This window comes from Anastrepha obliqua, chromosome 5 (assembly GCF_027943255.1).
Source record: "Anastrepha obliqua isolate idAnaObli1 chromosome 5, idAnaObli1_1.0, whole genome shotgun sequence".
NCBI lineage: Eukaryota > Metazoa > Arthropoda > Insecta > Diptera > Tephritidae > Anastrepha > Anastrepha obliqua.
The window spans coordinates 202201-226103 of NC_072896.1; the positions used below are offsets into that span (position 1 = coordinate 202201).

At 37.1% G+C, this 23903-nt stretch overlaps 1 protein-coding gene across 11 annotated transcripts in view; it reads left to right on the forward strand.

Moving 5' to 3' along the window:
* Window positions 1-23458, forward strand: part of LOC129249265 (neurogenic protein mastermind) — a 108310-nt gene extending 84852 nt beyond the window's left edge. For 6 of the 11 annotated variants that reach the window (XM_054888968.1, XM_054888967.1, XM_054888966.1 and 3 more), the window contains 11 exons: window positions 857-1018; window positions 9863-10697; window positions 10750-12260; window positions 12373-12552; window positions 12677-14081; window positions 14143-14334; window positions 14399-14757; window positions 14829-15117; window positions 16457-16678; window positions 18902-19303; window positions 20326-23458. In XM_054888968.1, coding sequence (XP_054744943.1) covers window positions 857-1018; window positions 9863-10697; window positions 10750-12260; window positions 12373-12552; window positions 12677-14081; window positions 14143-14334; window positions 14399-14757; window positions 14829-15117; window positions 16457-16678; window positions 18902-19303; window positions 20326-20357 — 5589 coding nt within the window. In that variant the 3' untranslated portion in view covers window positions 20358-23458. Of the gene's footprint in view, window positions 1-856; window positions 1019-6863; window positions 6980-8170; window positions 8351-9862; window positions 10698-10749; window positions 12261-12372; window positions 12553-12676; window positions 14082-14142; window positions 14335-14398; window positions 14758-14828; window positions 15118-16456; window positions 16679-18901; window positions 19304-20325 lie in introns of those variants that run through there. The other 5 variants (XM_054888973.1, XM_054888974.1, XM_054888971.1 and 2 more) reach the window with 5 other exon arrangements.
* Window positions 23459-23903: the final 445 nt, after the last annotated feature.

A 23903-nucleotide genomic window follows, 5' to 3' on the forward strand; every position in this document is an offset into this window, starting at 1 on the left:
TCGAAGGTTTGCCATTGCCTGCCGAGCGGCGACCGCTATTAGAAACAACTTTTTCTATTATTTTGCTGTTTCATGCGCGGAGATTCGAACCTACGCACTTCCGAGTGGTAGTCGCTTCGACAATCCTCTCCCGCACCGCAAGGTCGGTGCCCTCACTTTCTAACTCCAAATGTCTCCCTTCCTCCCTCCTGTGGAACAGTAGCGAGAGGGCCAAGACTCTGAATTTATCAGAATCAGCGCTTGCCAATAGGGTCCTTCGGTTTGCTCTACCCTAACCCCCTTCCAGTTGTGTGTGGGAAGTTTTGCGGTACGCCCTATTCCTTCCTTCTTTTTACCTCCGAATTCGGTTGTACTGCGTTTGCACCCACCCCTTTCCGTTACATTCCTCTGTCTTACCGAGCATCTCCTGGCCCACTCAAGCGTCCGAGAATGCTTCTCAGATAGCTGAAAAGTATTTTGGTTGCTATAGCGCTCGAGGAATTTGGTATGATAGCTTCTCGTTGGTCAGAGAAGGATCGTCAACTTCACCCTGCTCGTCCTTGCCCTCTTCTGGAAAATTATGGGAGAACCCCTTACTAAAAATCGAATTTAAAAAATCAAAACTACATATGTACATATCTACATACGAGTATATAAGTTGCAAGGAGGGTTACACATTTAAAATGTGATATGAAAGAAATGTAATAATATATTTGTATCGCATAATATTTTTTTCTTTAATATTTATGTTTATTATTATTTATCAATATTATTATTAGTATTACATGTACCAATATTGGTGCTAACTTTTCTAACTTGCAGTATTTTTAAAAATGGATGTTCTTGTTCCTAATTAACGTTTTTAAAATCATTCTAGCCACAATCGCAAATTAATAAGTGCAACAATGAGAAACGGCGTCGTGAATTGGAGAACAATTACATCGAACAATTGTCGGAATTTTTACAACTCAACAAACGGGGTGATGTGGCCTCAACTAAACCGGACAAAGCAGCTATATTGAATCAAGTAGTGAAAACGGTAAGTATTTAGTGTGCAATAACTGACAGAAAGTCCAACAGCGTTTGTGTAGCGGCAAGGTGGGTCCTAGTTTGTATACTTGCATGGATTAGTGCACTAAAGTATATCATAGCATACATTTTGTATGCAATAGCATAACGGAATCGAGATAGATTTATACACTCATATGTGTGCAGGTGTATACATATCCGCGGTCCTATAACATAGCAGCTTAAGTCTTCTAAATTTTATGTATTATCGTTACTTAAATAATTAAATTTATAGAAACAATTAATGTTAAGTTTCATACCTGTGTAGGTTCGAATCTGGTGCATCAAACTGCAAAATCATAGAAAGAGGTTTTTCTATTAGCCGTCGTCCCTCGGCAGGCAATGGCAAACCTCCGAGCGTGTTTCTGCCAAGAAAAATCTTAACATAAAAAATATCTGCCGTTCGGAGGCGGCATGAAACTATAGGTCCCTCCATTTGCGGAAAACATCAAGACGCATACCGCAAATAGGAGGAGGAGCTCGGCCAAACACCGAAAGAGGGTGTAAGCAGCAATTATTATATATATATATACCACATTATAGTCCTAGTAAAAATACACTTTATCGTACATTCTACATTTGAAAAAGATTTTCAGAGAAGTTACCTTACAAATTTTATGTTGTCAGTGAAATCGGTTTTCTAAAAACACCACCGTATAAATTTTTAGTAAATAAAACCGATGTAGGTATAAAGCAAGTTCACTTATACTGTATAACTTTTAAAGTTTTTTAGAAAATAATGAGTTAATTTCTTGATTAATCATCAAAATTTATTTTGTCGCCTTTAAAATGCTCAGTGGTTCAATACGCATATGCCAACGATTAGTCCAGTCATCAAAGCAACTTTTAAACGCGTTTGAAGAGATCTTCTTCAGCTCCTTCAGCGAATTCTCCTTAATGGCCTCTGTGAACTCAAAGCGGCGTCCGCTGAGTAGTATTTTAAAGGGGCTAAATTCGGTGAATACGGTGGTTGTTCGATCATCTTTATCGAGTTTTGGCAAAAAAAGTGTTTAAAATATGACCCTTGTGAGATGGTGAGTTATCATGGTGCAATCTATGAGTTTTTTTTTCCACAAATTGGGCCGTTTCTTACGCACATTCTCTCTCAAACGTCGCATAACTTCCAAATAATATTCTTTATTTAACGTAGATAATCAAAGAAAACGAGTAGCTCTTTCGACTAGGACTTTCGCTTTAGACCGACTTTGACGTGGATTTTTGGGTTTCGGATAGTGTGGATAGCGTCATTCAGCCGCCTGTTGACTGGTTTGCATGTCAAACTCATATACCCACATCTCATCACCTGTTATTGTTGTTATGATGTGCTGGATAAACGTTGGGTCCGCATTCACTTGCTCAATCATGTCTTCAGCCACCTTCTCTCGATGTATTTTTTGAAAGAAATTCAGCTCTCTTGGAACGAGTAGAGCAGCCACGAGTCTCATGCCCAATTGATGGTGTAAAATGTTGCGAATTGATTCGTGAGACACGCTAAAGTAACGAGCTACCTCTCTCAAACTTAAATGATGGGTTTCCAGCACCCTTTCCTTGACTTTGTCGACGTTTTCATCCGTTGAAGACGTTGATGGGCGACCAGATCGGGGCAATTCTTCCAAAACTTCTCGGCCCTCTCCAAAAGCCTTATATCAGCCCGTGTTTTTGATAAAGCACACTCGCCATAAGCTTGCTGCAACTTTTTTAACGATTCGGCACAGGAAACCCCGTCCAAAACACAAAATTTAAGTCAAATTCTTTGATCGATACTTTTATCCATAGTGAAAATCGCAGAAACAAGCTAATTGACAGATCACGCAACATTCCAGCAAAAAAATTTAGTCATATATATGTGTAACGCGCGCTTTTCAAATGAACAATTCCCGATATTTTTTCGTCAGAATGTATGTATCCTTTCCAGTTTAATTCACGTACGTATGCTGGTTCTATGTATACTTGAAATACATATGTCCATTATGGTTGAGCACAGCCGACGATTAAAGTCGCAGATGACGTTCGCAACACGCCATAATTTTGTGTAGTTACGCAATTCAACTGATTTCTATTAAATATTCGTATTGTAGATGAATTATTTTGGGTACATATTTAATTTTAAGGAATTAAAGTATTTTTTATAATTTAAGACCTTAACGACGCACTCGATGGGACCTTCTTATTTTCTATGCTTCCAAAACGTTTGGCCCCATTTCAAGCAATGAAAAATATTGTTTAAAAATGTTATTTTTTATTATTTGTGTATAATGAAGGGAAAACACCACGTAATAATAACGAATACAATATAGTATGAGGGGACTGGCATATTAAAATATGTAAAGTACATTATTTGTTCATTTTAGTTGATCTCCAAAATCGTTTTTTATGAACTTTTACATATTAAGTGTCTAAGACTTTATTACGTGGCATTTAAATTTCAATACTTCTTTATTACTTCCTGTATATAATTTTGTATTTGTTTTCACTCCTGCAGGCTTTCGAGGCTCAAGTCGATTGCCCGCTGCGTTGTGGACGCAAAGTAAACCTAATTATCTGCTAGGTATTGGTTTAATTAAAGTCATTCTCTTTGAAAGCGTATGCAAGGGAGATTGGATTGCACATAAACACATATACATACGTACTTACATATGCATGGCTGTTCAAAAGCAGATGTGCCATTTGCGCCTCTTCGTATCTGCATACGCTATTTTGATTTAATTTCCAACTATTTGTCTCTTTCGTGTGCTATTCTTATATTATCCCTCTCCTTATATTTTCCGTATATTCCGTATTTTCTTTGGGCCATACTTTTTGATAGCCTTCAATTTATAAAATACATATTTATTTATACAGGCGACCACCAAATGCATATGCATATGCGACTTGTTTATGTATATAAATATATATATCATATAATATAATTGGCGCTTACATCCTGTGTTGGTGTTTTTGACGAGTTCCTCCTCGAATTTGTGGTGTATAGGCATAAGTAAATATTTTACAGTTTGTTTAAAAGGCGTGGATAGTTCAATCAAATTTCAGTTGTGATCTGTTTAGTATGAGATATTTTACAAATATACTTTATTTAACTATGGTTAGCTTGCAGTCAACCATAGACCGGTTTCGCCCATAGCGATGCCAGATGGAGTTCATTAGTGCGTTTTTAAATATTCTATCCGTATGGTGCCTGTTTCTATTGCGAATTTAAGGAGCACACACCATAGGAACAGTGATAGCGCATCACTTTGAGTGGTACCCCTGCCCACTATTCGGTCTAACCTGGCTTCGCCCCACTCTGCTCTTATTCTTCTGCGACCTAATAGATTTCTGATCCACATATGAATATATTTTTTTTAGATTATATTACATTTTTGTGATAAGAGTTCGCCCATCGAACTGAACTAGACATCACCTGTGTGCAGTACTGCAGCGGTTAGCACCCACGTGGAGGATTCGTTAAGAGTATTTCTACCTGCCTTGTTAAGTCGTATACAAATAAAGGCTATCTTCATTAGAAACTGCAAATTTCCAATTTTTGTTCGAAAAATATCCAATTAATGTTTCCTGCACTGGATATTTTGATATTTTAAAGCATCACGGAATTACCAGTTATAGTTTTGTTTTTTGTCGGGATAAATTAGCAGTACAGCACTCAGACAATATTAAGTCCATTGTACTGCACTCAGGTCTCCTTTTTAATTTTCTTTAAATCTATCCGACCTATCTCCGAAGAAATCTTAGTAAAGGGTTTTCCAATGAGAGGTGTTATTTTGATATTCAAAGAGAAATGTTATTTTTTAATATAAATGATCGGATGTTTATTTCATTATAAAGAGGAAGGTATGCCGTTAACAGTGGAAAATAACATCAGGAAAATGACCACCACGACCACGCTTACAGGGCAATATCCTTTTCATGAAATTTTCCATAACCGAATTGCAAAGTGGCTGCCCTATGTCTTCGATAGCTTCACGAATTCCATCTTTGAGGTCTTGAATCGACCCTGGGCTGTTAGCGTAGACCTTCCCTTTCACGTGGCCCCAAAGAAAAGAGTCACAGGGTGTTAAATCACAAGATCTCGGTGTCCAATTGTGATCACCTCTTGAGAGATAACACGGTCCGGAAACTTTTCCTGTAAAAGATCAATGGTTTTGTTGCTTGTGTGCCATCTTGTTGAAAATAAACGTTGTTCAGATCAATACCATCCGATTCCGGCCATAAAAATCGTTAACTATCTCTCCTGTTTAACACCTAACTCCTGTTATTGGAAAACCCTTTAGATCTTGTGGAGCCAAGGAGCCAAGGTGGTCGCTTCTTAACACATTAGTGCCAAAGACCTCAAGCTTGAGGACGGGCAGACGCACAGAAATTGGTCCGCCGACAGTCGGTTGGACATGACAAATACCATCAGTTTTGTCCATCTACAGGCTCTCTCAGCGAAACAAGCTCGTCGCTCATAGTTCAGCCTGGATTTAGAGTACCAGTTTACTGGTTTCAAAATGTCAACGTCATCAAAAGCTCATTCGGCAATTCGAAGGGGTAGGCACACTTCCTGACTAGATTATTATTAAATTAGTTTTTGAGTCACGGTAGTCATCACGTGCTATTTGGTGAAATGGTAAAATGATTTCTTGCTAATAACAAGTTACTACCAATCGTTAGAGCTTGAGCTGCAGGGAAGTCGCCGAATTCTGCATTTTCTGACCGATTGATTGACCGTGCTTATGATTGGAGTTATAGAGGATTTATAGAAAGCACCGCTATTAGAAGACACTTTCTATAATTTGATGCTTCATGTGGCACTTGGACCTGGAACCTACTGGATTATAATCAGAAACGGTGTCTATCATAATTAGTTTGTTTAGTAAATATATTTGCTTCTACTGAAAACTTATATATTGAGTACTAATAAAGCTACTAAGCTTTCGTCAAACTAACGTTTCCATTTTAGCTGAATTGAATTGTGACTCAGCATTCTGAAATTTAGTTGGGCACTTTCTGCTGTAGGGTGTGGAAATACTTATGACCATTGTTTTGCTAAGCACTTTGATATCGTCTTAATTATTTTACAACCAAATAACAAATATGTATTTTCTAATGTTTGTGCGGTTAAATTGCTAGATCCGCTTTAAATTACCCATTTTCTCAAAAAGAAACCAAAATCAAACCAAATCACTGGTTTTTGAGATTTTTATTTTGCCGAGTGCGAGTCATGTGCTTGATACACCACTTATGCATATTAGCCTTTTCTATAGTCCTTTTGTCTAGAAATGATAATTGTTGGTCCTTAGTGCAACCAATATACATATCTCTCTTCATTATCGACATTCTCCCTTAGTAAGTGTTATTGCATTGAAATTTACGCCGCTCTCAGTAACATTAACTTATTTATTTTTGTGTTTTTTGCATGTACATATGTATGTTCCGTCGTTCACGTTCGGTGGCTTCATTTCGCTCCACGACCGTCATCACAAGCACCAGCACCTCCGATTTTACTTATCGCAGCGTTGCTGTTCGCTCATATTTCGTTCGATTGAACGTGTACCATGTTTATTCTTTCAACTGCTTTGACGAATTCTAAAAGTCAGCACCACAGTGAAAGAGGAAATCTAAAGCAAACCAAGTAAAAAGGCAACTTAAAATCACTCGCCTGAATCGCACAACAACCAAACAAACAGATCAACGAACTATATTCGACAGTAATGTTTGTGAGCGCTTGGAGGTGCAAAGGTGTTTTTTTATAATTTTTATTGTGTGTTCATTTTTAAACTTGATTTTTTATTAGAATAATGTTGCGGTTGTGCTGAGTGCTGAGTGGATACTTTTTCCTGCCATTAAGACCCGTAAAATAATTCGCGCGTGGGGTATTCAAGAAGTTGTGCCTGCAATTTCGACGTAAATACTCATAAGTTCCTTAATGGATTACGAAAACCTCAGCAATTTGGCAAGTTTGTGTTAAATTAATACTCTATCAAAAGTATAAGTATGAATGCATGCAGGTAGATGTGGCTAAGTTGGGTACATTACTTATACTGTTCTTCCCTGTTGCGCTTGTCAGGTGAACGAAACCCATTATGCGACCTTTCTCCGTAAAAGATGTTGGCTAATCTATCCGTCGCAAATGCCGGTTGCCTGATCACTACTCCATGATCACCAGTCGTTGGACGAGTGCGTATTAGCAGTAGTGTCGCTGTTGCTCTCTGTTCATGTTGAAGTTGCAGAATTGCGTAATTTCTGTATCTAGTTGTTACTAAATAAAAGTGAGAGAGATAGTTCGTAGGAAAATATAATTTTTAAGAAGCATTAGTGAGAAATGCCTTTGTCAGTGCGATATATAGAAACCTGAAAATGTGCCTAGTTTCAGAATATTTCTGATATCAAAGTAACTAGTTTATTACCCAAAGCAATTATTAAAACTATGAATTTTTAACATATTTATTATATATTTACAGCATTAATTCGATCAAAGTCGGTCAAATACCACTCCTACTTTAATTTGAAATAAGTTTATGATTTAGCTTCAAACAAATTGAGTTTTTGCTAACATTTAATATCCAACCCAACCTCCCACTCTTCATATTGCTTCATTCATGCGTGTTCTTAATTGGTGCATATTCACCGTACTGGCATATGCACTACATGTACTCACTTCACGTTCCGGGTGTACGACTACTCATTGTCAAAGTTGTTGCCGCCGTCAGCAATGCGATTTCATCAGTACTGAGAGCGTTTCATTGTATTCGGTTTGCCATTGACGCCGACGTTTCGCTCGTTGTTCTTGTTGTTGTTGTTATGATATCGTTGATGTGGTTTTCATCTTCGTGTTGTTATATTTTTGGTGGAGCTTCATGAGATTTGTTCTGTTTTTGTCTTGTTTTTTTCATGTTCATACTCCCATACGTTGTTATTCTTTAATTCTTCTCTCATTTTTCGTTCTCGTGTATATGGTTGTTATTTTTTGTTTTTGTTATGATTGCGTTGATCGATGCAATATTTTTCGTTTTCACAATGTGCACTTTTCTTCTTTTCCTGCACACCCCATGGTTTTAATTCATTCGTTTTGTTGGTTTGAAAGTGTTGCGAAGTCGTAGCGGCAAATGTAGTGCGAAAGTGAAAATTGGCCAAAGTTGTCGGAAAAAGTATCTAGACGGAAATAATTAGCAAAAAGTAGAGTAGCTCTGAAAAAGTTAAATTACACAGCTTGAATTAATTATCTTCTGAAAGGGGCTCGAGTGAAAGTTGACTGACCTTGTTTGCTTATATTTTTGGGAAATATATTGAGTAAAGGTAAATGGTGCGCCGACAGAAAATATGGGTAAGTGCTCATGCTCCTTTCGCTTTATTTTCAGAGGTTGCATTTTCTCCTATTCTGAACCTCTTGGCGCCATTGTGGTGAAATACATATTAAGCTCGGCTTTTCTGGTTCTACTGACGCTTGTTTTACTTTTTTTTTAATTCTTGCTTAATCAATATTCAGCGAAATTCTTAAATTCTATTAAAATATGTAGATTTATAATCGTGGATTTTTCTGTACAAACACTAGTTGCATATACATACATATATGGTCATTAAAATAGGTACGTTGCCTTTATCTATAGATGTCTTTGTGCCGCTCGGAAAAACTCGCTATTGCGAGGCCACTAAAATAGGTACCTTGCGGATATCTCTAGCATTTTAACGAATTAAGGGAAAAATATAAAATGTAACATAAGTAGCGAATTGAATGGTTTATTTAATGACTGATAAGTAATATGAACTTCTTCCAAAGATGGTCGTGCGAGGGTCCGCCTCTCGGTTGTCAATCTTTCCAAAGAAAAAAATGTATAAATTTATCGCTTAGTCACTTAGATGGCCCTAAAGGACATGATTTCTCACCGTGGTTCACAAAGAACAAAAAAACAGCCAAGCACGGTGGCGGCAACATAATGATTTGCGGTTGCTTCCGTTGGTATAGAGTAAGACCTATTCACCTCATAACCAATAAAATGAACAAATATACAAGGAAATACTTCAAGAAGTGATGCTTCCATTTGCTGAGAAGAATATGCCACTCTGTTGGCTTTTTATGCAAGATATAATCCAAAAAACTTCTAAATGTAAGTGTGTGAATGGTTTTTACAAAATAATGTTAAAGTTAAGGATTGGCCAAGCCAAGCCAACTATGGTATTCCACTCCCACAGAATCCTGATGTAGGATCAATTCTATGCTATGGCTATTGATTCAACTTTTATAATTTAAACAACATTATTAATAAAATCACTGAGTTTCTATTTTGTACCTATTTTAATGACCACATGAATATTTCCTTCTGGCTATATTTGTCGCTTGTTTAAGTTTTAAATGGTCCTTAAATTAATTATATTTATTAGATCAATCTATGAAATAAAAACCACATACAATTGAATATTTGTTATTAATAATTTAAACAACTCGCAGTGCGTTTGTGTGTGATTTCCATTCGGTTGTCCCAGGTTCTAAATTCACAGTGGACATCATTAATCAAATAAATGAATAAGCATCTCATAGAAAATTATCTGTCATTCGGAGTCGGTTAAGACAACATAAAGACGGTTAAGACAACAAAAAACCAAGAAGAATTAGAGGATGAGCTCGACACACCTATCAAAGGATCTACGTGCCTTATTCATCATTAGATGAATGATCCATGAATTTCAAAATCTTGCAACTTATACCTAAAAATGTATCCGCAAAAATATGTTAAAACATCTTTTAATTTAAACATACCCTGTAAAATATTCGTATATATCGTTCTGTTGCATACGTTATGTGTTCAAATGTGTAATGATAATTTGTGTTTCTTTACAGTATCGTGAATTTTGTGACAAAGGCCAAAGTCGTGATATATCCTCTTCAACATCAGCAAACTCTTCCTCAGCTACCAATGCGACGTCGCCGAATAACAATAATAACAACACGAATTCCACTTCAACCCTTAAAAATAGTAATAACAAAAACAATACAACCTCAACACGTTGCCCACGTTGTGCGACCGACAATTGTTCCATACATCCTGTACAACAAGGTGACGTCTCTTCGACAGAACCGCCACTGCCGGAGCCATCACTGCTAAACGGTCAGGTGCCTGAAATATCTGCCTACTTTGAGGCACTAGAACATTATCTCTCCTCAGTCGATTGGGTGCTCCTGCAAGTTACCGCAGATGGCATAATCGAGTCATGCACGCAGAATATACGGGAGCTTATCGGCTATGACAAGCAGGAGTTATATCGTAAACCACTTTACCAGTACCTGTATCCCGGTGATCATGCGAAATTAGATCCCCTCATAAATAATATGTCATATGGTGGCGCCGGCAACGGTGGCGGTAGTACGAGTGGAGGTGTTGGTGGTATTGGTTGCGGAAGCGGCAATCAAACTGGCTGGGCGGATCAGGATGATGCGAATAGTGGCGCCAGTTCGCAACACTCGACCACTTCGTTGGGGCCAGGTGGGCCAAAAGCCAAACGTAACATAGCTGCCAAAGTGCGAATGCTAGTCAAAGATATGCGTTCGGCTACGCAAACAACGGCGACTGTTTCAATGACGCACCCCAACGATGCTATAGACCAAAAAACTATTCGACAGCACGTACAAGCCGAAAAGTATGAGGAAATCATGCTGCTAGCAACACCTATGAAGGGTACGTTATTAATTTTTGGCTTGTCTTTTTTCACTAATTCTCATTGTTTCAGATGATGGTGATTCAACGTCTTCTATTCTGTGCTTAATCACCCGTCCCGAGGACGAGCCGACCATGCAACAGATGCAACCACAGCCTATCGAGCATTTAACATTTAAACTTGATGTACACGGCAAGATACTCAATTTGGATACTACCGCGCTTCGGGAACCATATAGACAGCATCTGAGCAGTTGGTTGGGACGTCTGTTGCAGGACCTTTGTCATCCGCAAGACCTTTGTGCTCTCAAGGCACATTTACGCGAGGTACAGGAGTCAGCTGCATCGGTGCATCTAATGAATTCGCCGGCGGCTCAATCGCCTGGTGGCACTGCCGCTACGCTTATTAATCCTCCCATTGCTAATGTGATGTCGCGCCCGTTTCGCTTACGACTCGGAGCTCCCGATGTTTACGTACATGTAAAGGCCAATTCACGACTTTTTCTTAATCAATCGCAAACTGAGGGTGATTATATCATGTCACTGCAAACAATTCTTAATTCAGATAACGATATGGGGGGTGGAAGTGTTAGCGGGAGTTTAAGTATTGGTGGCAGTGGTAGCGGTGGAATTATGACGTCTGGTGGTATGCCCAACATGTCCCCGAGCCCTTCGCTTGTCTCGCCCCTTTCGCTGCCATTGGATGCTCTTGTGAACAACAACTCGTCCTGCTCCTCGTCGTCGGCGTCCGCCTTAGGAGGGGCAGGTAGTAATGCTCACTTGCTTGGAGGATTGGTTGGTGGCGGTGGTATGCCACAGCATACCACGCAAACCACCAATGTTGGCGGGCCACTAATGACGTCGGCGGTCATTAATGGTACTGGTAATGGGTCACAACGCAACAATACAGTCGCAGCAACATCGGCGTCTACCTCAAATAATTCCACGCTCGTCAATTCCTTTACAGCATCACCTGCTGGGCCCGAAGCAACTATCTTCTATACCGCCGATCCCTTCGATTTTGACTTGGCACATTCCAGTTTTGAAATGGATGCCACTGGCTGGACAGATTCGCGCCCTAATTCGCGCGCCTCAGTTACTACGCCGGTGAGTACACCGCGACCTCCTTCAGCGGGGCATGGCTTTAGTCCGGCAGTTTGTGCTTCACCGTCGACACCATATCAACTATCGTCACATTCAGCTGCTAGCTTACCATCACCTCAGTCAAATGCAAGCCAGCCATCATCCGCGGGCCCTTTTGGCTTTGGGTTCCCTGCATTCGATACAAGTGATAAAAATAGTGAGAAGGAGCATATGAACACAAGCGGCAACAGCAGTACTAGCATTGGCAGCAATAATCCTGGACAACAAGGGGGCACGCTGAGCGGTGGTGGAAATTTACCGAATGGCGGCCCGTCGTTGCTGACCACTGTTGGTGTTATGGGTCAGCCACATGTACAGCCCACACTTCCGCAACCCGAGTCGGAACGTTTGCGACATTTGCTAACAAATAAATCACTTTCAATGCCGTCATCGATGCATCCGGCAGATGGTGATAAGGATCATCTCAATATGCGTCAAAAGGTAAGTTTTATTTATCTACCATAGAATATTAGTATTTGCTTTTCAGGAAGTCGTTCTTCGCGAGATATCAGTTCATACGTGTATTTATACGGTCTTTTTGGTATCTTAAAAGTTTTACAATCAGGACCAACTGAATTCCGATGATGATAAGGATGGTGGCGGTGCCGGCGGTAGCAACAGGGGTTCCTCCGGCATGTTTAAAATGGGCGCCGCTGGTATAATGAGCGCACGCCTATTTGGCGGTGGTGCGATGCCAAAATCTGCAAATTCCAGCAATCCCATGTTACTGTCGGTAAGTAAGGCCCCACCATCCCTTAAAATCCACTTACCTCTCACTTTAAACCTGCACGAAAAGTTGAGTTGAAATACTTGTTCACTACACGAAATTGTTTTGTTCTTATATTTCTTTGATACAGCTGCTCAACGAAAAATCGGAGGATGACGACGGAAAAGGTCCTTCGCTCGGTCGCCAAAGTGAATTGATGCGCCAGTTGCAAAAGGACGACGGCCATTATGGTCATTCGCATAGTCATGGTCATGGTCCGCATCATTCCAAAGATATGTCGCAAGAAGATTTGTTGAAGAGTTTAAAGTATCAAGGTGATCCTACGACGCGGAAACGTTCGCTACATGAACCCGACGACGGCATATCAGCAAAGCGGGAGAACGACCGGCCGTCCAAACTACGTGAAAACAACAAAATGCTCGCCTCTCTGCTGGAAAATCCACCAAAGAACCCCATAGTCACTGTGCCGCCTCAGGTAAAGACCATCCCCGACATTGCGCCCACAACAAGTCGTGTCAGTTCGACTCTCGGTAGTATGGGTGTATCGACACCAAGTAGCTTAGGGGGCATGACGCCAAAGAGTGCCTCAATGACAACGACCTCAGCAACAAGTGCCAGCAATACCGCCGTTGGCGGTGGAAGAGGCAATAATATGCGTAAACAGTTTTCCGATGCCTACCTCACGCTGCAGCAACAGCAGCAGCAACAACATCAGCAACAGTGTTTAAGCGGCATGCAACGTCCTCCACAACAGCAACCGACACAGCCATCTCAGTCGCAAATGAACTTTTCATCACCGGACGCGTTCGGAACATCTTCACACAACACCATAGCTACCTCAGGCACAGCCGTTGTTACAGCATCCATCGTGACATCGCAACCGAATTCGCAATTGGCGGCTTTGAGCGGCGTCGATGGTGATTCAGAACTGTCTAAAATTTTGGACAGCGTCATGGACTACGTTTCAGACGATGGACCCTTTGTGTCGACGCCTACTCCAACTGCCATGACTGGACTGACGCAGCAAGAAATCAACGAACGTATGGCTATCAATGCAATACAAAATTCGTTGATGGTGGAGACATCTCAACTACAGCAGCAACATCATCCACAGCAGCCGCAACCGCCAGCTTATCCAGGCAGTATGATGGGTAGTGGGGGCGGCGGGAGCGCTAGTGGGGGTTTGACACAACAGCAGCAACAACATCAGCTACAACTGCAGCAACTACAATTATTACAAAGGCAGCAAGCAGCTATTGGAGGCAGTCAGCAACCATCGCAGGTGCAGCAAATGCTGGAGATGCTGCGTGCCAATCCCAATCAAGTCTTTCAACGTCCTCCGCCAATGTATCCAGCAGCGCGCAATCGTGGCCCTATGAATGCGGTTACCACACCTGGAGGAACGGTTCTGCCAGCTCATCAACAATATCGCATTCGTCAACAACAGCAACAGCAGAAAGAGCGGCTTCTGCAGCAACAACAAAAGCAACAGTTGTTGGTGCCAGAAAGTGCGACCGCGCGAACAGACCAATTGTGTATGTTTGTGCTAATAAACTGTATAACCTTTACAATAATTCCTCTTATATATGGTCATAGGTCTCAATCCAAGCATCAACAACATTGGTTCGCTGCTCAATAATACAGTAGCGCCAAATGTCGCTTTGTCGCGTACCAACTTGCCGCCCGATTCCCAACTGAGTCCGAGTTTTGCGCAGAGTTTACTGCAGCAGCAACAACAGTTAAGCCCCGGTCAACGTAATGCGGCGTTCAGCCCTCAAGCCAATACCGGTGATTGTCTAAGTCAAGGTTATATCACAGTCTTTTTTATTCATGAATGCCATTTTATTTATAGGCTATGGGCCGCAATTCACTCAAAGCGGACAGCGATTATCTCCTCACCAGCAGCATCTTTCCCAGCAGCAGCAACAACAAGTAAATGTGCAACAACAACAGCAAATGGCATTTCAGGCGGCCCAAGCAGTGGGCGCTAATGTGGGAGCGCAACTTTCCCCACGGCAACCGCCATTTGGCGGTGGTCCAGGTGGAGGTGGGGTACAATCTCCTGGTAGCATGTCGAATTCGTCTTCGCAACAATGGAACGCTGGTGGTAATGGTGTCGGTGGTCCAGGTGCGCAATTAAGTAGTAATGCAACAACACAGCGTGGCCACTCGTTGCAACAGCATAATCCCATGTTGAGCGCGCAGTTGCAAGTAAGCTGATTGTAATTTAACTAGAAAAGTTCTTGCAGTTTCATTCTTTCTCTTTTACAATACGCAAACAGGGTGTTAGTCCCTATACAGCACGCCCATACCAAAATCAACGGCGTAGTCTTAACTCTCCTGGAGGCGGTACTCCAGGTAATGCAGTTGGCAGCGCTATTGGTGCCAATGTTGGTCTTCAGCGACAAGCCTCGTTTCAAAGTGGTGAAGGTGGAAGTTTCAGTGGCACATCAAGTTCGCCATCCCCGCAATCGCCGTATGGAGGGCCGTCCACCAACGTGTTCCAGCAACAACAGATGCAACGCATGCAACGGCAAAGTAGTGTGCCACAAGCAACGCAGCATTTACCCGGTATGTACGAATTTTTTAAGTTATTAACGAATGCAACATTTTTAAAAAGTTGTACTTAGAACTGGGTTCACAGACATATGGATAAACTAATCAGTAATTAAAATCCATTTTAGTATCTCAAAGTATATTTCATGTTTGAGGTACTAACATATATTTACATACAAGTTTTAAAAGGAAAACCAAGGCCAAATGGAGCCCTGGTAAAGATATTTAAAAAACATCGTTGTGTGAAATCCAGAAGCAGAGGGATTATTAGAACTCCGGAGTAAACAAATGGTCATTATGCAAAACTAAAATAGGTTTAATGTTTTATATTATATGCACGTGTCCATCTACATAACATAGGTTTTTTATAGAAGGATACGATTTTTTCTTTAATTACCGGTTTGAGAAAATCAACAAGCGTACTTTTCGTGCGTCAAAGGCAAAAAACAATGCTTATGGTGAATACGTACTTTTTTTATAGAAGGATACGATTTTTTCTTTAATTACCGGTTTGAGAAAATCAACAAGCGTACTTTTCGTGCGTCAAAGGCAAAAAACAATGCTTATGGTGAATACGTACTTTCCACGTGGCCAGTTATATTCTTAGAGTGGAACATTCCAGCAATTCATTTATTTTTACACACGCGTCGCATTCAAATAAAATACTTATTTAATGTGTATAAAAAAAAACTTTGCTCTGCGGCACATCAACGCAAACCCCGTTTTTGCTAGTTCTAATAATATTTTTAAGGCGCCAAATATATATGAATTGAAACTTATGCTGACCAACACAAGACGCCACAATATTTTTTTATTTGCTAAGATGATTTTATTTAACTTTTATGCGCATACACTTTTTTTATCAAACTTATCGTTCAAATGAAAAATGAGAAAATTCCAAGCTATTTGATTATATGAAATAAAATAGAGGTGGAGTCTTAGCGCGATGCTCATTAAATTGGTCATTAAAACCTAGATCCAGAATTGTATCTGTTACGAATACTAAGTACTTGTCATCTATGTTATAATTTATAAAAATTTCCTTCTTAAACCCTAAGTGATCTTGTGCTTCAGAATATTTTTTATATCCATGTTTTTACGAGTATGTTCCTCACTGGAACTCTAGAAATGTATGACGATGTTGATCAACAGAAAATACTTGTTAGGTTTTAACCCATAAATGCTATGGGCACCATAAAGGATAGTATTGCACACAATTTTCTTTCTTGTCCAATATCTGTCACTTAGCTCAATCCACAATGAATATAATAATGATAATTGCATTAGTAATATTGAGTACTCAGCGTGAAATATTGTCAACTAAAAATACAACTCTCGTATTAACCCAAAACAGGCTCACCACGCCCTTACGGTGCCAATCTGAATCACGATAATATTGCGAGCACAAGCGGCAATGGCGCCGCCTCAAGCCTCGGCATGAATGGCGGTGTCAGCGTCGGCGTTAGTGTCGGTGTTGGCGGTTTTGGCGGCATGATGTACAATAGTATGCAACATGCTGCAAATGCGGCACCTCCACCACAAACACCAAATGATTTTTATGGTCGCGCGCAGACCGGTAAGCGTTCCCAACCTTCAACTACAAAACATCCCATATATACCCTCTTACATACGTGCATACCTTACATTTGTAGCTAATATCAAAACAAAATAATTATATAATTATAATAAATTAATACATAGTACTTACAAGAATGGATTTACCCGTACTTTGTGATATTACCTATCTACAAAAACAACCTTATTGTATATAATTCCATACCACCACATACATATAGGCCACAAGTACATACACCAGTTGCAAAAATCCAAATACAAATCCTACACTGCATTAATAAACTACAAGTATTTTACATGCCCCCAACAAATAATTCCAAATATTTACAACATCCCCATACTTTCATACATATGTATATATTTGCACTCTGAAAAATCAAAAGTCCATTCCATATTTTGTGCAGGCGTAAGTAAGCTCAGTGTTGGTGATCTGGAGTAAAAATTTATATTTTAAATACAAATATTTAAGAAAGTTATTTCTTATTCTCGTGTGCACTGGGTATCTGTATGTCTGTTTATTCTTTGTATGCAAATCCTTCGGTATCCATATGTATGTTAATGTGAATAAAAATGATATATGTTTAAATACACTGGAGGATCCCCAATCTGTAGAGGTAGGCGTACAAAGCTTGTGTGCTCCACTCTTACAATACTTGGGAAGTTCATACTTTTATAATGTTTTAAATGAATATTTTCCTATTTATTGATATATTAATATTTGAGAAATCTAAAAATATATTTTTAAAGAATTCATTTGGCGGTTGGGAATTGAGTTTGTAGCGAACATGAAATTTCAAAATGATAAAGATATTTTTTTTTAAAGCGTGACACCTCACGAAATTGAAGAATAACATTCTAATGTCGCATGGCACAAGTGAAAGCAAAAGAAATAGTATATAAACATTTTGTAAAGATATGAAAAGGAGAACAGTTCTAGCTGGGGTAGCACATATTGTTGTTGTTGTCGTTGTTGTTGTTGTTGTTGTTGTTGCTGTCTTTTGCAATATACCACATTCTCCAAAAAACTTGTTTGGAATGCTGCTGAAGTCCTTGGCCGGATATAAAACCGAGTCGCTCTATTAACGGAGCACCGACTGTCGTGGAGACGTTGGGGGCACACATTATGTACATTGCTACTACTAAGTACGAGTACTATATGCAACTTATTTCATGAATAACTTTGTGATGGCAATAGGTGGCATAGGTATTTGATTGTTAGGTCCTCTTCTGTATTTTTTCAGTAAATTTTTTATTTATAACATTTGTCGCCAAGGAAAATTTGCTTTGAATATTACATCGAGTGCCATTCAAAAATAAATTTTGATAAACTATTTAACTTTTTTATTTAAGAGTATAAAATCAAACTGCTTACCAGCATTATTTAGGGTATGTTTTGTGGACTCTATAATCAATATTTTAGGATAATGTCATTGTGTTCACAGGAAGCCACATTATGTATTAACATACATATCTGTAAAATTGGATGGAATGTGCATACGTCTTTGATACTAATTAATATTTCCAATTATGTAAATAGTATACCAAATTCGATAAGCCTCGATTTTAATAAGCTGCCCAAAAATATGTTTCCCAATACCTAATGTGTTGTACTATTTTCGGTTTTTGTATGTTTTTGTACATATGAATCATTACTAAAAATAATACAATTCTTGAAAATAATTTTATTTAATGGCACAATTTGTATTTGCTCGCTCCGGCTAAAATTTATACGGAGTTAAAAACTTATTTTTGCAATTTTACTTAACCTGTATACGTACATACATATGAGTGTCATGCTAATTTTAGCGCCATTGATGCTTAGGTCTACGTGGAAATGATTTGTCTTAAAAGTTCATATATTTTCATTTTATTTAGATTTTAGCGGTGGCTATATTTTTTTTTAACTTTTGGATTATGTACATAACACAGACTGAATTCGAATTTTTTAGAGTTGAGATCCGCAAAAGACTTTTTATAAACCCATAATTGCACTTTAATTATGTTATTCTCTTGTTATTATTTTTTAGTTATTGTGCTACTTTTCTGTGTTGTTCTCTATGTCCCATGTACCATGATTCATTTACTGGGGTTTGTGTTTTATCTCTACCAATCGTTGTAAATAATAATATTGAAATAGTTATGTTTATAAATCTGAATACATTTTTATATTAAAAGATATTCGTATATGTAAAGAAGGTTTTCACTTTTTTTTCTGTACTTTCAGCTGGCAACACGGCTAATTCTTCTGATTTTGTAAAGCAAGAATTACGTGCTGTGGTGAGCGTGCGCGCTCAACAACAGGCTGCTGCAGCAGGAGGATCCAGCGCGTCGGCCGGTGGTAATGGAGTTCCTGGCGGTGGTGGGGGCAATGGTGGTGGTAGTAATGGAGGTTCTGTCGGTCCCAGTGGATTGCGCATAAGTGGCACGCCGCAGAGTCCATTAAGCAATACACAACCAGGATCAATGAGTGGTGGCAGTGCTGGTGGCTTAAACAGTACGAATCCGCTTAGCATGCAACAACAACAACAATCTGGCTCTCATGGCGCCGGTAGCGGAGGTGGCGTTGGCCAGAATTCACTGCTTAGTACGCCAACAGATCCCACAATTAATTTTAGTTTTGATACACGTGAGTACCTGAGAGAAAGACGAAATTCCTATATTATTTCGAGTGCAATTCTGCGAAACAAGCCCCGAATAAAGCTTTATATTTAATTCTTAAAGCGTTTTTCATTTGTGAAAGCCTAACTATGTTTCATTTAACCATTTCATAGACTCGCACTTTTTTATTTCCGGAAAGAAAATATACATACGAGTATATCAGCTGTTTTGTCGCTATTGCCTTAAACGGTGGTAACAAAATTCACTGCATAGGGCATTTTATGGTTGAAAATAGATCTGTAGAACATACATTGCAGCCAACGCAAACACCGAGTTTGAAATGTACTCACAAATGTTTAGCATTTAAAATAATGCAAATTTTGATGAAATATAAATATTAAAAACAATTTTTGTTGGATTCTGAACACTGTTTTGAATTCAACAGAGTTTCATGGAGTATAGAAATGCAAGCATATTTGCTTATCAATACAATACAATGAGTTATATTTTATTTTTACTCGAGTTGGTTTCGGAAGGGACTAGGTTAAGGTTTTGAGTTAAAGATTAAAAAAAGGTTTTAAAAGAATATCCATGAAATTCAGTTTTTTTTTTCAAAACCTTTGGCATTTTATAATGTTATATTTTATTGACCAGCGATTAAAAAATCATTAAGCTGGCATACTTAGTGAAAAAAATTAATTTCCAAAGCACTACGAAATACTTTGATTGTACGTAAATGTAGAATCTGGCATATTACCAAAGAATTACTCCCTACTTTTACACATAATTGTCTAACGAAAAATGCAATTCCTTTCCCAGTTCTATTTGATAAAACCCTTGAAGATTAAATCAGTAAAATGTCAAAATTAATCAGCATTAATACATTGACGTTATTGTAGTTCATGTACAAGTTTTCATTCCACAGACCTCAAAACTTACATTAAGAAATCATTACATAATTGGTGTAAAGGGTATGGTATCATACACATAAAGTTTTTTTGGAATTTTTTTTAAATCATTAAATTTTAAATTTTATTATTTCTTTTGCAGAAGATTTCTTTGGTAACAACACTACGAGGTGACCATAAAAAGTTTGGACTAGTACGCACTCAATTAACGATCGTAAACAACAAAACAGTCCCATGATTGGGAAGAAAAACATCTGCAATGCATTGCACGAAATTTACACTTTAAGTGAAATTAAAAATTTAGCAAAAGATATGATAACTACGGTTCATTACACTAAAAAACCGAAAAAATTAAAATATTTTCATTATTTAATATAATTTACGACCTAAGCAAATTGAAAATAAATGACAGAAAAAATGATAAAACACGTACGGAGGTGCAATAGAACCTTAGCATTTATTTACTTAAAAATAGTAATATATCAAAATACTTAAAAACCATAACTGAAATATTAAAAAAATATTTAATGCAAAACAAGTTTTCGACAGCAACAATGATTGATATAAGGACTAAAACAAAAACAAATTAACAACTCTTAATATTTATGCATAAATAATATGTTCTTTGATGCATTTCTGTAAAAAAATTAATAAATTCACAAACAAATAATATAAATAAGAACCACAACCACAGAGAATTAAATTAGTTAGGAGTTACCAGATGACAAAGTCTTATATATGTAAATATTACCAGAATTTATGAAAACAAAAAACATAATATTAATTGCCACAAGCAAGTAAAAATTGGTTATTATGGGTTGAATTAAAAAAAACTCTGCGAAAGAATGCAAAGTAGTGGAATTGGTAGTTAAAAATGCGGAGTGGGAGAGGCTGGGCTGCAAAACCGATCGAGGGTAGACCCCAATGTGCACATATACAAGAAATAGTTCAATATAAACATTTTTTAAATAAGTTAGAATTCGACGAAATAAAAATGAGAATGGGACGTTTCAAAGGGGTGGGACGAAGCGATATTAATTTTTTAGTAAAAGCACGCAAGGGAATAGGATCGTATGGATGTATGCATGTAAGACCTAGTTTGTTCTATGAGTGTATATTTGCAAATGGGGGAAAACTAATTAAGTTCTAAGCGTTGAGAATTTTTAATACACTAACGATGAAGAGTTAAAATTATGGAAATCGTAAAGCAGCAAAATTTTACAATACAATTTATCAAGTAAATTATGAGTGGTGAATTATTTTTTATTGAACTAAATTAAACCTTTTTAACGGCTACCAACTAAATTAAATTTTCAAGAAACTCTCGAAATTTGTATTTTGAAATTTATCGACAAAATTTTGCTACAAATTTATTGACTAGCTGAATGCTTCAAAACACAAAGCAGTGATAAATGAAAAATAAACAAAATAATGATGAAAGTATTTACCTTTTACAATATAGGATATTAATGAATAATGTTAAAGTGAAGGTGACGGAAATATAGCCAAAAAAGAAGCAAACAAGAAGCATTTTGTGAGCAATGTCTATAAGCAAAATTAATTCGTTTTCATAAATATAAAAAATAATTACGAGTATAATGAATCAAAGAATTATGTTTTGCATGATTTAATTAATTGGAGTTATTATAAATTTATATGTCTTTTGCAGTTTAACTGTTGTTCAAAGTTGGTGTAATTCTATAAGAACACTGGAAGCTAATAAGAAATAGTGATTAAAAACATTACATGGCAAAATATGTTTAAAAAGTATGTTTAAAATTTGACTAAGGGTTAAAACGATGAATGAAAATAGCACAGCAATGTGCGAAAATGCGATGATTTCAATTCGTTTAACGTTGTTTCAACAGCATAACATAACCGACGTGGAGACTCTTTGAATAACGTCATTTGAATAAGTTGTAACAATATTTTATTATAATAAAATAAATACTTACGCTGATCGGATTAGGCTTTCTATAGTAAATTGACCAGTGCCGGCTCAACTGAAAAAACATTGCAGATGAACGAAATCGTAACTTCCGATACACAAATTGTTAAAGTTAGTGCTGCCCCCCTTTTCTTTGAAAATTTTCAAAATTGAATTTCACCACATTAATATAAATATTTCTTAAAATGCCTTACCAATTTGTTAGACCAACTTTAGCTATTAGAAATACGAACCTTCCTTATTTTGTATTTATGTAATGGTTTTAAACACTCGCTTAAAATATTGAGCTCGGGCATACGAGTTTCCGATTAAGCTCACATGGAAGAAATTCTTATATGTTTCCTTTCATGTTCACGATTGCGCACCTACCTATATAAAGCTATTAACTATTTTTGTTACTGTTATACCTATGTGGATGTTTATTTATTCACTACTCTATATGGAAAAATCAACTTTTTTCTGGGTATTGGTCCAAGCCAATTTTTTCTCTCTCTCTCTCCTTTTATTAGTTATTATTATTATTATTGATTTTGACTTCGATTATCTCCTCAGGATTTTTGTTCCTCACCACTAATGGGCTTAGAGTCGCACGGTTTAGGTGACCTTATAGCACCTGTAATAGAAGTTTGTGTAATACAAAAAAATGTATTACTAATCTTTACTTTACATTATTATTTTTAGTTAGTTATATAATTTTTTACCGAGGTCCGATTTCGGTTAACTCAAAGTTAATTTCGAAAAACGGAGAAAGTAATTTTTTACATATAACTCAATCTCTTTGAAAAAGTTGGTTTGGTCCAATATCCAGCCGAGTGCTGTACTGTTTATTAATTTAAATTTGGAATGCATAAAGATTTATTATTTTATATATATAAATTTATGACCGTTAAAAATATGATATATTAATATTTACCACAAGTTAGTTCATTTCAATACTTTTATTTTAATGGCATAGGCCAACGCTATTATAAATTGTACATATATACAATAAACGGATATTCATATATGTTTCATTATCTTTTTATAAAGCCGAATATTTGAGTTGTTAAACATTAGTCTAATAAATGCGTGCATCTTGTATTTTACACAGTGCTAGTGTGAAAAAAGTAAGAGATATAAAAACTTAGTTAATTACAAAGGTTTAAAAAATCTAAAATAAATATCTAATTTAATTAAAAACAAATAACGATAATTATTAAATAAAATGTTTATTGTTAAGGTGTGGTCAAAATGTTATTGTTTGTTTTATTATTTTCTAATGCTAAGCAAAAAGGTAATGAAGCTTATATAATGATTATTGAATATATATTAAAATACATAAACTGTAATTTGGTATTATTTGCTGCTTGTTTTTGTTAATTAAATAAAAAATTAAATAGTATATCTAAAATAAAAAATATACATATTTTGATGGAGTAAATGTTAAGATTTAAATTATTGTTTTTATTGTTCATAAATAAAGAAAACAAAATTGAAAAATTAATTTTTTTATTAATTAAACTCTAAGTTTTTACACGAATGTATCTTTATATAAATATATTCCTACATACGTTGTATATCATATATAGGCACTAAACGTATCATTTTTATCTTTTAGTAGTTAATAACAATAATGTTAAACATTTAATATATCAAATAAAAATTAATAGTAAATTCTTTTCTACTGTTTAAGCGTTTTATGTTTTTTTCTGCTTAAGTTTGTAATGCTAATTCATAAAAATGAAAAGTTGATTTCAGAATAAAACTATTACGAGTAAAAATAGCATTTTGTG